Source organism: Dasypus novemcinctus, chromosome 13, assembly GCF_030445035.2.
Source record: "Dasypus novemcinctus isolate mDasNov1 chromosome 13, mDasNov1.1.hap2, whole genome shotgun sequence".
Classification (NCBI taxonomy): domain Eukaryota; kingdom Metazoa; phylum Chordata; class Mammalia; order Cingulata; family Dasypodidae; genus Dasypus; species Dasypus novemcinctus.
Window position 1 is genome coordinate 18768700 of NC_080685.1, and position 16766 is coordinate 18785465.

The 16766-nt window shown below is 41.1% G+C and overlaps 1 protein-coding gene and 1 pseudogene across 1 annotated transcript; one reads left to right on the forward strand and one right to left on the reverse strand.

Annotated features, from left to right (window-relative positions):
- Positions 1–1836: 1836 nt before the first annotated feature.
- Positions 1837–10225, forward strand: LOC101443428 (neugrin-like; annotated as a pseudogene).
- Positions 10226–15778: 5553 nt separating this feature from the next.
- Positions 15779–16126, reverse strand: LOC131273144 (histone H3.3A-like). The gene has a single exon (XM_058275389.1). It carries the CDS (start codon positions 16124–16126, stop codon positions 15779–15781), a length of 348 nt encoding a protein of 115 aa, XP_058131372.1.
- Between the last annotated feature and the right edge of the window lie 640 nt (positions 16127–16766).

The window sequence follows — 16766 nt, forward strand, 5'->3', positions numbered from 1 at the left end:
GGAGCACTCCTTGCGCGTGGGGCTCCCCCACGCGGGGGACACCCTGTGTAGCACGGCACTTCCCGCGCGCATCAGCACTGCGCATGGGCCAGCTCCACACGGGTCAAGGAGGCCCGGGGTTTGAACCGCGGACCTCCCATGTGGTAGACAGACACCCTAACCACTGGGCAAAGTCCGTTTCCCCAATATTTTCTTGTTTATTGTGTAGGTCTCCACCCACTGAGATATCTCTATACAAGACGAATACTTTGATATTCCATAGAAGACTGCCCCAGGTGCACCCTGTCCCATGCGTCCCCAACACCCTGCACCAGTAACCCTTTCCTGCCATATTTGCCAGGAGAACATTTTCACCATTGTAGCTTTAATCACAAACCTACAAATCCCCAGAGTTCACTTATTTCCTTCTCCAGCCCTCCTGCCAGTTCCATGGATAGTTCAACCCAACCCCCCCACCTTACACCCCCTCACACTCCAGCACTGTCCAACACAATCACATCACTGCGCCACCATCACCCCGATCAACTCCCCGTCCGTCCCCCTCTACCTTGCCATTGACTCTGCCTGTTTTGAGCACTGGCTGTTTTGCTGTGATCGCACACTGTAGTCAGGACCCGTTACATACTTGGCAGAGCCCAGTGCAAAATGAAATGCAGGATCCTGTGTTCAAAAATTATTAAAAGTTTTAAGATTGCAAATGCAGAGCAATAAACTAAGTTCAGAGCCCCTTTAAGTGCTGGGTACTGTGTGACTGCACAGGTCATGTACCCATGGAGCTGGCCCTGACATAGTTAGAACAGACTCTAGAGCTAGATTGATTGGGTTCAATCCCAGTTTTCCTACTTACTAGTTGTGTGATCTTGTGTGAGATGCTCAGCTGCTCTGTGCCCCAGTTTCATTATCTGCTAAAGGAGGATCATTGATTACCCATCTCATAGGGTTATGCAAGGTTAAAAGGGTTTATTTATAGTAGCAACTAAATTAACTTTAATACACTCATACTAGTACTTGAAGCTATGTCAGTCAGACTGACTCAAAAGTCTAGTCTTTAAGCTAATATGCTATATTGTTTCCAACATTAAACACCCAAAATAAGAATGTATGGAGCTAGACGGAGGGAACAAGGGAGGCTGAAATTTATCTGAATCACTTGGGCAAGAAAATTATATAACAACAAGTTTCATATTTAACTTAACTGTACTCTCCCTGGAAGACAAAGTGTGAAGTCTACATAATGTAGGTCTGCCCTTCTTTGTAGACTGGGAGTGGGAGCTCTAGACCTTTTTATTTCCCTAGAAAAAGTGACTTCACCCAAGATTCCTCCTCTTCTCACCAAATGGTAAGGAAATGAATGAATGAATAAATAAATCCTTAATTTATTTATGAGAACTGAGGTTTAGAAGGGTTTAAGACATTGTCTAAGTTCACATACCTAGTAAGTGGTCGTTGGGATTTGAACTTTGACCTCTCAGAGCTTGTGAAAGCTCTATTTTACAGCCTCCCGAGCACATTCTCTCCCCTCTGTTGCTTCTTCAGCAGGCAGAGATCTTGTTGAACTGTAACAACAACACAATTCAGGGCATGGAGATAAGGCTAGTTTTAGCCTTATCTCCGCGCCAACCCTGGTAACATTTTGTTCCATCTGACTATTATCAGAATGGAGCTTAGATATTAATTTTAGAACATGGTTTAAACAAATAAAGGACACTATGTATCACTTGGTCTTATTAAGAGAGCTCAAGTGTTGTAGTAATTTATTCCAATTGATGCAAATATTTATACATTTTAAAGTAGCCACCTTAATGAATAATCAAATCGTAATTTTAGAAAGGCACAATGATGTGTAAAAGTGACAATCTCAGTGGAATTTTCCACAAGAAAAAGAACTGTTTATACTTCATTCATGTAATTCATGTTCCAGAAAACTCTGACTCTGTAACAGAGATGGTAGTGAGCAGCTCTCACAGCTTTGGTTGGTTGTGATGTTACCAGTACAGCATAATAATAGCTACATCACATTTAGAGAAATTGATATTCTGTTGACGACACCTATCACTAGTGTTATAAGCAAAGATAATAGGGCAGAATTAAATCCTTCTTTCTCAGTTAATACCTTAAATGTCAATGGATTATATTCCCCTACTAAAAGGCAGATAATGGTAGATTGGTTGAAAAACAATGAATCCTAACGAACATTTAAAGATTTAATACCAGTCCTTCTCAAACTCTTCCAAAAAATAGAGGAGGAAGGATTACTTCCTAATTCATTCTATAAGGCCAGCATTACCCTAATATCAGAGCCAGATAAAGAGAGGACAAGAAAAGAAAATTACAAATTAATATCCCTTATGGATATAGATGCAAAAATCCTCAGCAAAATACTGGCAAACAGAATCCAACGGTATATTAAAAGGATTATACACCTTGATTAAGTGAGATTTATTCCAGGAATGTAAGGATAGTTCAATATAAGAAGATCAATCAATATAATGCAGAACAGTAATAGAATCAAGGGGGGTAACCACATGAACTGATGCAGAAAAGGCATTTGACAAAATCCAACATCCTTTCATGATAAAAACATTTAGGAAACTAGGAAAAGACATAATCTTTCTCAGCATGATAAGGGAAATTTATGGAAAAAGCACAGCAAATATCATCCAATGGTGAAAGACTGAAAGCTTTCCCACTGAGACAGGAATAAGACAAGGATACCCACTGTAACCACTGTTATTGAATATTTTACTGGAAGTGTTAGCCAGAGAAATCCATCAGGAAAAAGAAATAAAAGGCATCCAAATTGGAAAGGAAGAAGTCAAATCATCCCTATTTGTAGATGACATAATCATATATATAGAAAATCCCAAAGAATCCAAAAGAAAACTATTAGAACTAATAAATTCATCAAACGTGCAGGATGCAGGAGCAATTGGGTTTCTGAACACTAATAATGAACAATCTGAAAAGGAAATCAAGAAAACAATTCCATTCACAATTGCATCTAAAGAACAAAATACCTAGGAATAAATTTAACCAAGGGAGTGAAAGACTTGTACACAGAAAACTAAAATTAAAGAAATTAAAGAAGACCTAAATAAATGGAAAGGCATTCTATGTTCATGGACTGTAAGACTTAATATACTGCCTAAAGCAAACTACCTTAGGATTCAATGCAATCCTTACCATAACTCTAGCAGCATTTTTTTTTTGCAGAAAAGTAAAAGCTGACCTTCAAATTTATATAGAATTGCAAGGGGTCCAAAGAACCAAAACAATCTTGAAAAAGAAGAAAAAAGTTGGAGGACTCACACTTCTGATCTCAGAACTTACTACAAAACTGCAGTAATTAAAACAATGTGGTACTCATATAAGGATAGATGTTTAGACCAGTGAACCAAATAGAGAATCTAGAGATAAATCTACACATCTATGGCCAGTTGATTTTTTAAAAGGTTGCCAAGGCCATTCAGTGGGGAAAGAATTGTCTCTTAAAAATTGGTGCTGAGACAACTGGTAATCTATAGGTGAAGGAATTGGTGTGGACCCCTCCCATATACAAAAGTTGATTTAAAATGGATCAATGACCTAAATATAAGAACAAATACTATAAAACTCTTACAAGTAAACATAGGTAAATGTCCTCAGGACCTTGTAGTAAGCAATGGATTTTTAGATTTTACACCTTATGCACAAACAACAAAAGAAAAAAATAGATAAATGGGTTTCATCAAAATTAAAAACTTTTGTATACCAAAGGCATTATTAGGAAAGTGAAAAGGTAACCCAGAGAATGGTTGAAAATATTTGGAAACCATATATCTGATAAGGGTTTAATACCGGAGTACATTTTAAAAAAACTCTTACAATTCAACTAGAAAAAGTCAAATAACCCAATTTAAAAATAGGCCAAAGATTTGAATAGGCATTTCTCCAAAGAAGATATTCAAATGGCCATTAAGTATATGAAAGATGTTCAACGCCATTAGCCAGTAGAGAAATGTAAATGAAAACTACTATGGGATACCACTTCACATCCACAAGGATTGCTATTAATTTTTTTTAACTGAAAATAACAAGTGTTGGAGAGGATGCAGAGAAATGGGAATCCTCGTACATTGTTGGTGGGAATGTAAAATGGTGCAGCCACATTGGAAAACAGTTTGGCAGTTCCTCAGAAAGCTAAATATAGAATTGTGACATGACCTGGAATTCTACACCTAGGTATATACCCCCAAAGAATTGAAAGCAGAGACTCAGACAGTTATTTATACACCAATGTTCAATGTAGCATTATTCACAATAGCCAAATGGTGGAAGCAACCCAGGTATTCATCAACAGATGGGTAAACAAAATGGGGTGTAGCCATAGAAAGGAATATTAGTCACTCCTAAAAAGAAGTGAAGTGTTGTACATGCTACCACATAGATGAACTGTGAAGACATCATGTTGAGTGAAATAAGTCAGACACAAAAGGACAAATATTGTATGATTTATCTTATATGAAATACATAAAATAAGCAAATTCATAGAGACAGAAAGGAGAATAGTGGTTACCAGAGGAGGAGGGAGGAATGAATAATGAATTATTACTAAATGAACCTGAGTTTTGGTTTGGGATGAGAAAAAAAGTCTGGAAATAGTGGTGAAAGTTACACAGTAATGTCAATGTACTTAATGTCAAAGAATTGTCCACATAAAAAGATTAAAATAATTTTTATGTTATGCATATTTTACCACAATTAAAAATTCATATATTGTTTTTTAATGTCCTGAAATGATTTTTGTTATATTTATGTTACTGCAATAAAATTTAAAAGGAAATATGAATTATGGGTATAGTTTATATAAGAAAGATGACATGGAACACCAATCAGTCGAGTATATTCCCTGATGATATATATTTTATTAGTGGGAAAAGAATCAGAGATGGTCATTAGTGATATGTCCAGAGTTACGGTCAAATTAGCTCTTAGAAAAATTGGAAGAAGAAACCAAATACTCTTTTTTGGTTATTTGATCCACAGATCATTATCAATATTGAGCTATGAGATTATATTAATTAATTATAAGAATATATGACTCATTAAATTGGCTAATATGTCCAGTAAAATGAGTTCCACATCCAAATAACCTAACCCTTTTAAAAAATAAACATATGTATTTCTTCCCTCTCTGTATTATGAATTTGGATTAACATTCTTAATTCTGCTAAGACATTGCACAAGGGAATTAAATTAAATTGTAAACCTCAGCAACTTTAGACACAGCTGACTACTCGCTCCTGGAAAAACTCACCCCTGGGAGTCGTGAGCTGCTGGGGAGTGTTCTACTTGGTCTTGGGCAAACAGGAAACAACCAACAAGCAGCTGACGTGGGCAGCACCCTTCCTTCACCATCTTTTACTTTGGCTTGTCTTTGAATATATTTTTAATATAGTCTAATCAGAGGGAATCAATATTTAAAATTTTAGTTAAAACCAACCTCATGTAATATAAATAGTTTCTCTTAACTTCACTGGGTATCCCTCAGGAATCTAATTTTATTCATGACTTTATTACAAAATCCTACCATCACTGCTAAAGGCTATCTGGGGAACCAGCTTTGGCAAATCCCCAAGAACACTACTGAAATTTTTCAAAATGCCCTTGTGTTTATAATTTTTATGTTTATAAGTTTTCAGCACAACCCATTATCATTTTATATGTTAGTTTGTGTAATTTGAACGATTGCATTGGAAGGGATCTTTCAGATTATCTAGCCCAACTCTCTCATATTTCAGATGTGGAAGCGAACACATAGCAAGTTTTAGTGGAGAAGATCTCACAGTTAGTTTGCAGCAGGATTTAGACTAGAACCTAAGCCTCTTAACTCTTTTTGTTTGTTTGTTTAATGTATTTTAATAACAAATTTACAGGAGCAGCACAGAAAACAGACATTAAAAATACATACTTGTGTGCAGTACAACACAAGTATAGTGAATAAATGGAATCTACTGTATGATAAAAATGTTATAAATACCATCGAGTTGCTATTAGGAAAGAATTTACTTGTTTTTTAAAAATTTTAAATTTTAAAAGTTTTTCTAAAATGCTGGCATTGTCCAGAAAAACTTGATGGACATATTTATAATTGTTACAAAGCTGACCTGTTGAAATTTGGTCACAGAGACACTCTGACTTGAATTAATGTTTTAGGTCCTGACAGTAATATTAAAATTCAAACATAAATGAAAATGAAAAAACTGCCAAAACACTGATTTTGGTTCCCCTATTTTTCCATTCACAATCATATACTTGGGTACCTTTTGACCCTATGGGAAAAATCTATCTAACTTTCAGAACTACCAATAATCAGAAGAAGAGGAAAAAAAAATTTTTGAGAATGAAATGTTTCCCATAGGTGAATTCTTTTTTTTTTTAAGAGAAGTAATGGATTTACAGAACAATTGTGCATTAACTACAGAATTCCCATACCACCTTAGTATTATTAACACCTTGCATTGGTGTGATACATTTATTACAATTGATGAAAGCACATTTTTATAATTGTACTATTACCTATAGTCCACTATTTACACTAGGATTCACTGTTTGTGTAGTTCAGTTTCATGGATTTTTTTAAAAAAATTATTCTATTACCATATATATAACACAACATTTTGTTTTTTATATATTTTGGTGCTGTTCATTACATTTATAATGTTCTGCTACCATCACCACCATCCATTACCAAAACCTTTCCATCACTCCAAATAGGAACTCTGTATACTTTAAGCCTTACTTCCTATTCCCCATCCCCAGCCTATCCCCTGGTAACCTCTATTCTAGATTCCGACTCTAAGAGTTTGCTTTTCTACTTATTTCATATTAGTGAGATTATACAATATTTGTCCTTTGGTTTCTGCCTTATTTCACTGAAAATGATGTCTTCCAGATTCATCCATGTTGTCTCATGTATCAGAACTTCATTCCTTTTATGACTAAATAATATTCCATTTTGTGTGCGTGTGCGTGTGTATATCATTTTATTTATCCATTCATCAGTTGATGGGCACTGGGGTTGCTGCCATCTTTTGGCAATTGTGAATAATACCACTATGAGCATTGATGTGCAAATATCTGTTTGAGTTGCTGCTTTCAGTTCTTTTGGTTATATACTTAGAAGTGGGATGGCCAGGTCATATGGTAATTCTATACTTAAATTTCTAAGTAACTGCCAAATTGTCTTCTACGGCAGTTGTACCATTTTATATTGTCCCCAGCAATGCATGTTTCTCTACATCCTCTCCAACACTTATAATTTCTTTGTCTTTTATTAGTAGCCATTCTAGTGGGAGTGAAATGCCTATCATTATGACTTTGATTTGCATTTCCCTAATGACTAATGATTTTGAGCATCTTTTCATGTGCTTTTTGGCCATTTATATATTTTCTTTGGAGCGATGTCTATGCAAGTCTTTTGCCAGTTTTTAAATTGGGGTGTCTTTTCTTTTTTTCTTTTTTGGTCTTTGTATAGAAATATGCTTGGAGTGTAAATGTCAAGGAGTGAAATTGCTGAGTTGTATAATAAGTGTATGTTTAACTTTTTAAGAAACCGTCAGACTATTTTCCAAAGTAGTTTTACCTTTTTGCATTCCCACCAGCAGTGTATGAGAATTCCAGCTCCTCCTTATCTTCCCAACACTTGTTATGCTCAGTCTTTTTAAATTTAGCCATTCTAGTGATTGTTAGTGGTATCTCATGGCTTTAATTCACATTTCCTTGATAACTAATGGTGCTGAGCATCACTTCAAGTGTTTTAAATTGGTATATCTTTTGGTTATTAAGTTGAAGAATTTCTTTACGTATTCTGGATAAACCTCTATCAGATATGCAGATTTTAAATATTTTCTCCCATTCTGTAGGTTGTATTTTACTTTCATGATAAAATCCTTTGAGGCTTAAAAATTTTTATGTTTGTTGAGGTCCCATTTACCTACTTTTTTCTTCTGTTGCTTCTGCTTTGGGTGTAAAGTCTGAGAAACTATTTCATATCACAAGATCCTGAAAATGGTTGCCTGAGCTTTCTTCTAGGAATCTCATAGTTCTGACTCTTATGTTTAGGTCTGTGATCCATTTTGAGTTGACTTTTGTACAAGGTGTGATGTATGGGCCCTCCTTCCTTCTTTTACAAATGGACATCCAGTTTTCCCAGCACCATTTTTTCAAGAGACAGAAGAGGGGCAGGGGCGGTCCTTGGCTGGGTTCCTTTGCTCAGCAGGCAGAATAGACAGACACACTGAATTAGGCTAGAAGGAAAAAAGGCTTTATTCACTGGTGGGAGACAGGAGATGTACAGTCTCAAATCAGCTTTTCCATTAAGGGTTTTTTTTTTTTACAACTTTTATACCGGTGGAAACAAAGAAAGTTAATCATTACGGTGACACGTCTAAGCACAGTTCAGAAAAATTAGTTTTTGCTTTCTCAGTTAATCGTGAAATATGCATGGGACCTGGGGTCAGGCAATCTTGGGGCGTTAAGGATGAGGAGGGTACCGATGTGAAGGTACAGGTGAGGACTGATGATACAGATAACTGACCGATGCCAGTAATGATAACGAGCGCGGAAGTGTATAGTTGTATATTTTTGCTGACGCTACATCTGATTAATGTTTTTCTGTAGCTCTGCCTGCCTTCTGACTTGTGAGCAAAAGTTACACTGAATTTTCCTAACATTTTAAGGTATAATGCAATGCCTTGAAATCTAAGCTATGCTGGTTTTTTCTAGGACTAGGAGACTGTTCTTTCCCAATTGAGTGATCTTGGCCTCCTAGTAAAAATCCCTTAGACTTGCGGCCCCGCCCTCCTCCCTGCCCGCCCCCCCCCCCCCCCCAGGCTGCCGCTCTGAAGGAGGCCAGGGCTGCAGGAAGGTTGGGCTGCAGGAGGGCTGGGCTGCAGGAGAGCTGGTCTGCAGGAGGGCTGGGCTGCAAGAGGGCTGGGCTGCAGGAGGCCGGGGCTGCAAGAGGGCTGGGCTGCAGGAGGGCTGAGTTGCAAGAGGGCTGGGCTGCAGGAGGCCGGCGCTGCAGGAGGGCTGGGCTGCAGGAGGCCGGAGCTGCAGGAAGCCGGCGCTGCAGGAAGCCTGGGCTGAAAGAGGGCTGTGCTGCAGGAGGCCAGGGCTGCAAGAAGGCTGGACTGCAGGAGGGCTGGGCTGCGGGAAGCTAGGGCTGCAGGAGGGCTGGGCTGCAAGAGGTTTGTTTCCATCAACCCAGGCAGTTGCTCTGATCCTATTGCTGCGCGAGTGTGTGCTCGCACTGCTATCCCTCGCTGAGGGTTCGCGACCCCAGAGGGTGGCGGGCCGGGGGGGGGGGGGGGGGGGGGGGCCTATGGCCCAAACCCACCGGAATCAGATGGGAGCCGCAGGAGCGAGAGCTGCACAAGGTGAAGCGGTGCGGGCCGCGGCCCGGGATGCCGCCGAAGTCCAGTGGGGCCTTTGTTTCTTCTCACCTTTATCAGGGGTGCAGGGGCAGGTGTTCAGCTCCCGTGGGACCACGGGTCCCTGCATTAGTAATAATGCCCTATAAGCATTATATGAGAAATACGTATTTCATCACCCGTTAGAGAGTTCGGCATGCTTACAGCCGCTATTGTTCCAGGTGATGGATTGGGCGGGGTGGGGTGCAGAGCAGGGCTTCAGCCCTTGCTGAGGAGAAAAGGCCTGGGAGCTCCGTGATTCAGCTCTTCAGCCATCCATCTTGCTTCCACGCATGGCCTTTGCCCCTGGTTCTCGCCCAGCAGCGCCCCGTGAGACAGAAAAAAGCAATGTGGTTCCAGAAAATTCGGAGGCAAATGGGGGCGCCTGGTGCCCCGCCCAGGACCCTGACGTGGGAAGCTGTGAAGTAGATCCGGTATTTATATATGGAATTCTCAGAGTCCTGGTAGGTTCCCGGGTTTGCCGACGGCTTTAGTGCCAGCACTGATAGGAGCCAAAGGGCTTTAAACAGCAAGTCTGTAACCAAGGTGGAGCAGAAGCTGAAGCAAGATCAGAAAGTCCTTAAGAAAGCCCTGCTTGCGCCTTGCCTGCAGCCACTGCAGGCCTCTGGGAATACCTTGAGCCCGCCGTCTGCAGGCCCCTCTGCACCTGGCTCTCTGCTGATGCCAGGGAATGAAATGTCACCCAAAGACGGAGTCATAGCACAGCTTTGAAAAATGATGGAGCGAACACTCACAGGAGAAATACACTATATTAGTCAGCCAAAAGGGTGCTGATGCAAAGTACCAGATATCTGTTGGCTTTTATAAAGGTATTTATCTGGGGTAAAAGCTTACAGATACAAGGCCCTAAAGAGTCCAACTCAAGACACCGTAAGAAGTACTTCCTCACCCAAAGTCTGTTGCCACCTATTGAAGCAAGTTGGTGGGCCATGTCTGCAGGGTTCAGCCTTCCTCTTCCTCTTAAGGCTCTGTAGGCAGTCATCCGACTTCATTCTTTTTTTTCCACAATGGCTTTTTCTGGTTGGGACCCTTGCCCTTCCATTAAGTTTGATGATTGACTTTTACATTTCTGCAAAGAAGGCTGTTCAGGCGGCACTAAATCTGTGAATCATTTTGGGTAGAACTGACATCTTAATATTTAATCTTCCAATCTATACACGTGGAATGTCCTTCGTGATTTCTTCTAGCAATATTGTATAGTTTTCTGTGTACAGTTCTTCACATCCTTAGATTTATTCCTAGGTATTTGATTATTTTAGTTGTTGTAAATGGGTTTTTCTCTTCATTTCTTCTTCCAATTATTTATTGCTTGTGTATAGAAACATTACAGATTTTTGGGTGTTGATTTTGTACTCTGCCACTTTGCTGAATTCATTAATTAGCTCTAGGAGCTCTGCTGTGGAATTTGGGGGATTTTCTGTATATAGGATCAATTCATCTGTAAATAAGGATACTGCTTCCTTTCTAATTTGGATGCCTTTTTATTTCTTTTTCTTGCCTACTTGTTCTGGCAAGAATTTCTCCTACAAAGTTGAATAACCGTGGTGACAGTGGGCATCCTTGTCTTGTTTCTGATCTTAGAGGGAAAGCTTTTAGTTTTTCATCATTGAATAGGATATTAACTGTGGGTTTTTCCATATAATTCCTTCTCAAGTCGAGGAAATTTCCTTCTTTTCAGAGTTTTCTAAGTGTTTTTATCAAGAAGTAGTGCTGGATTTTGTCAGATGCCTTTTCTGCATCAACTGAGATGATTCTGTGTCTTTTTTCTCTTCCCTGTGATAATGTGGTGGATAACATTAATTGATTTTCTTAGTTGAACCACCCTCCATACCAGGGATAAATCCCACTTGATCATGTGATATAATTATTTTTAATATGCTGTTGGATTTGGTTTGCTACTATTTTGTTGAGGATTTTTGCATCCATATTTAGAAGAAACATTGGTCTGCAATTTTCTTTTCTTGTGGTATCTTTATGAGGCTGTGGTATAAAGGTGATATTGAACTTGTAGAATGAATTAAGGAGTGATACCTACCCTTCAGTTTTTTGCAAGAGTTTGAATAGGACTGATGTTAATTCTTCTTGGAATGTCTGGTAAAATTTACCTCATAAAGCCATCTCGTCTTCATCTTTTCTTTGTTGGGAGCTTTTGATTCAATCTCTTTGCTAGGTTTTGGTTTGTTAAGATGCTCTGTTACTTCTTGAGTAAGTATCATAATTTGTGTGTTTCTAAGAATTTTTCCGTTTCAATTAGGTTATCTAATTTTTTCGTGTAGTTATTCATAGTATCCTCTTATAGTCCTTTTTATTTCAATGAGGTTGGTATTAATGTGCGGTCACCCCTCGGGCTGAAGTGTGGTTTGCTGGCCTGGCGAGGGGAGCGGCCGCGGTAGGCCTAATTCCGCTGCCCCCATAATAGGGTGGTTGGTCGGGCCCACCGCCACCCCTGAAGGAAGCTCGGCATGGGCGCAGAGTGCCCTCGGGTCTCCCCTTCTCGGCAGCCATGCTTCCGCGGCCGCCCCTCCTCCAGGATGGCGCCACATGATGCCTGTGGGGCGGCACCCGTCTTCTTCTTTCTCCCTGCGCAGGCGCAGGGTGGAAAATTCCAGTCTGCCCTTTTCCCCTCCCCCGACAGCAGCAACAGCCAGGTGTGGGCGGAAAAATCCAGTCTGCCCTTTTCCCTTCCCCCACAGCAGCAACAGCCAGGCGTGGGCGGAAAAATCCAGTCTGCCCTTTTCCCTCCCCCTGACAGCAGCAACAGTCAGGCGTGGGCGGGGAAACTCAAGTCTGCCCTCCACCCCAGCAACAGCAGCCACCAATCCCTAAACCCTGCCCCTTCCCCCAGCAACAGCGACAGCCAATCCCTAACCACCACCCCTCCCCAGTCCAGTACCGCCCACTGACCTTTCGCCGGCAACCAATCAGAACAGGGCGTGGCTTCGACCAATCAGCCTTCCCCAGCCCCTATAAAACTGTTGCCTCTCCCTCAATAAAGTGGACTTGCGTGTTTACCTTGTCTCCGCGGTAGTTTTTCTGCCGTGCACCCTCCAGTCCTGAGAGCCCCCGACAAGGGCCTGGCCTCCCTTGTCCCCAGTTCGTCGCCTGCTTCTCCGGGCGACCCCTTCGTCGCCGGCTTCGCTGGGCGACCCCGTCAGCCGAACCGCGCAACCCGTTGTGAGACCGATCCCTCGTCTGCTGCCGGACCGACCCCTCGTCCCAAGTGGGACTGACCCCTCGTCCCAAGCGGGACCGACCCCTCGTCCAGAGCTGGACCGACCCTTCGTCCGCAGCCAGACCCCACCTCTACCGACCGAGCAAGCCGTCGCATTAATGTCCCCTTCTCATTTCTGATTTTAGTTTTTTGTGTCCTCTCTCCTTTTTCCTTCATCAGTCTAGCTAAAGGTTTGTAAATTTTATTGATGTTTTCTTGGTTTTGTTGATTCTCTCTGTTGTTTTCCTATATTTCATTTATCTCTGCTCTAACCTTTGTTACTTCCTTCCATCTGCTGGCTGTTGATTTAGTTTACTCTTCTTTTTCTAGTTCTTCCAGTGTTGAGGTTAGGTTTCTTTTTTTTTTTAAAGATTTATTTATTTATTTAATCCCCCCCTCCCCTCCCCTGGTTGTCTGTTCTTGGTGTCTATTTGCTGCGTCTTGTTTCTTTGTCCGCTTCTGTTGTCATCAGCGGCTCGGGAAGTGTGGGTGGCGCCATTCCTGGGCAGGCTGCTCTTTCTTTTCACACTGGGCGGCTTTCCTCACGGGCGCACTCCTTGCGCGTGGGGCTCCCCTACGCGGGGGACACCCCTGCGTGGCACAGCACTCCTTGCGCGCATCAGCGCTGCGCATGGCCAGCTCCACACGGGTCAAGGAGACCCGGGGTTTGAACCGCGGACCTCCCATGTGGTAGACGGACGCCCTAACCACTGGGCCAAAGTCCGTTTCCCTAGGTTTCTATTTGAAATCTTTCTTTTTCCTAATATAAACATTTAGAGTTATAAAATTCTTTCTCAGAGCTACCTTTGCTGCATCCCATAAGCTTTGGTATGTTGTATTTTCATTTTCATTTGCCTCAAAATATTTCCTAATTTCCCTTGTGATTTCCTCTTTAACCCATTGGTTGTTTAAAAGTACATTGTTTAGTTTTCACATACTTGTGAATTTTCCATTTCTCCCTCTGTTACTGATTTCTAGCTTCATTCTCCTGGTTAGAGAAGATACATTGTATGATTTCAATATTTTTTAATTTATTGAGACTTTTTTATTACCTAAGAGATGGTCTACCCTGGAGAATGATCCATGGGCACTCAAGAAAAATGTGTATTCTATTGTTGTTGGTGAAGTGTTCTATATATTTGTTAGGTCTAACTGATTTACACTATCATTAAAGTCTTGTATTTCCTTATTGATCTTCTGTCTAAATGGTCTATCCATTATTGAAAGTGGTGCTTTAAAGCCTCCTGCTGATAATATAGAACTGTCTGTTTCTCCCTTCAAATCTATCAGTAATTGCTTCATATATATTATTGATCTGCTGTTAGATGCATATATATTTGTAATGTTATGTCTTCTTGTTGAATCGATCTCTGTTGGTATATAATGACCATTATTATCCCTCATAACTGTTTTTTGGCTGAAAGTCTCTTTTATCTGATATCAGATAAGAAGGGGAGTTACATATAAAAAAATACAATACAGTAATACTGGTGCTTATAATTACCCAAATGGTTCCCTTTACCTGAGGTCTTTATTTCTTTTTATCTAGTGTCCTTCCCTTTCAGTATGAAGAACTCCCTTTAGCATAGCTTGTAGGGAAAGTCTAACAGTGATGAACTCCCTCTACTTTTGTTTATTTGGGAACGTCTAAATTTCTCCCTCATTTTTTAAAGAAAGTCTTGCCAGATATAAAATTCTTGGTTGATAGCTGTTTTCTTTCTGCACTTTAAGTATTACAACCCAATGCCTTTTTAATCTCCTTGGTTTCTGATGAGAAATAGATACTCAGTCTAACTGGGACTCCCTTCTACATAACACGTTGCTTTTCCCTTGTAGCTTTCAGAATTATCTCCTTGTCCTTTGAATTTGACAGTTTGACCAATATTTGACCGGGTGTGTTCTTCTTCATGTTTATCCTGTTTGGTGTTCTCTTGGATTCTTGGATGTGCATATTTACATCTTTTCCTAATTTGGGGAAGACCTCTGTCATTATTTCTTTGAATATTCCTTTTGTCCCTTTCTCTTTTTCTTCTCCATGGCGGCCTGCTATGAAAGTGGGGGATGGGTACCAGTAACTACACACAGAAAAAGCAATTTACTGGTCTTTAAGCCACTTTCCCAGCCTCTTCCACTCACTCTTCCCTGGATGGTGTAGTATAAAATTTAGTTTTTACTCTCAAGCATCTAAAACTCTAGCTCCCAGTGTTTTACTGGATTCTGGAACTTTTAAATAGTTGTTTAAAACAGTTCCTGCCCTTAAGAATTGTTCAAGTGGAGAGACTTTATCCTGAGATTCCTACTATGTGATCTTTCCACAACTTCCAGAGTGAATTCTTTTCTTTCTTTCTTTTTTAGATTCCAGGGTGAGGGTTTGAACCTGGGACCTCATATGTGGGAAGCCGGCACTCAATCACTGAGCCACATCTGCTTCCCTGAGTTGGTTTTCTTATTTGTTTGCTTGTTGTTTGTTTTTGTTTTTAGCAGGCACCAGGGCCTGAACCCAGGACCTCCCATGTGGGAAGTAGGCGCTCAACTGCTTGAGCCACATCCACAACCCCATAGTTAATTCTTTCTTTTTTTAAGATTTATTTTCCCCCTCCCGCTCCCCCTATCCTGCTGTTTTGCTGTCTGTGTCCATTCATTGTGTGATCTTCTGTATCTGTTTCTCTTTTTGTCTTCTTTTCTCATTTTTTTCTCCTCTAGGATTCACTAGGATTCAATCCTGGGGACCTCTGATGTGGAGAGAGGTTCCCTGTCAGCTGCACCACCTCTGTTCCTGGTTTCTGCTGTTTTTCACCTCGACTCTATCCTTTGTCTCTCTTTTGTTGCATCATCATCTTGCTGCATGACTCACTTGTGCAGGCACTGGCTCACCGAGTGGGCACTCAACTCGCCGCACAGGCACTCAGCTCACCATGTGGGCACTTGCACAGGGACTCGGCTTGCGGCTCGCTGCACGAATACTCGGCTCACCACGCGGGCACACTTTCTCTTATTCTTTTTCACCAGGAGGCTCCAGGGATCAAAGCCAGGTCCTCCCATATGGTAAGCAGAAGCCCTATTACTTGAGCCACATCCTTTTCCCCATAGTGAATTCTTAAGCATGTTCTCCAAGTATGCGGCATGGTAGCTCAATGTCTTCTGGCATATTAGTTACATGTTTGGCATGGATAGCACGCAGGTTGGTGTCTTCAAAAAGGCCAACTAGGCAGGCCTCACTTGCCTCCTGAAAAGCATGACTAGTTGCTCTCTGGAAAGGCAGATCTCTTTTGAAATTCTGAGCAATATCCAGCACCGGACACTGGAAGGGAAATTTGTGAATTAGCTTGGTGGACGTCTTAAAATGTCTGATTTTACGGAGTGCCCCAGTACTGGCCCTGTAACAATAAGGCTTCCTTACCTCTCCAGTAGAAAGCACTGTCTTGCCGGAGGCTCTTGTAGCCATTTGCTGTCTGGGTGATAAACCATGGTTGAATTTGCAGGCACTCTGCTTTGTACAAGCAGCCGTAGTATAGAGACCTCTTTACTTTAGCCCCCTTCTCCTTCAGCTGGAGCTCAGCCAGCTGGAGGCAGCACTGGTGTTAGAAAACAGTGGCAACTGGGACCAGCCAAGCCTTTTAACTCTTAATCCAAAGAGTCTGCTATCACACAAGCCCTCCCTGCGGCCACATGATAGTAATAGGCATCCCCCTCCTGCTCGAATCTGAAAGTTGTCTAAGACAATCTTACATTCTCTCACTTATTGTCTTGCATGATATTTTGAAAAACTGGGCAAAAGTATATTGACTATCCATAAATTAATAACTTTTATCTCTGAAAGAGCATTAACCAACAACTAGCAATGTGTACTTAGCTTCCCAAGACTGGCTTTAGCATCAGAATTAAGACTTCCCAAAAGCAGATGTGTATTAACAACAACAAGAAAACAGTTTTGTGACTGTGGTTCAGATGCTCAAGAGTAAAAACTAAATTCTAAATGTACATTAGGTACCAGGTGGGGTTGTGCTTGAGCAGGCTCATACCAGCTGGTTTTGTACATCTCTCCCCAATTTTCTGAGTTTCAGGAATGTCACATTAGGAACTTG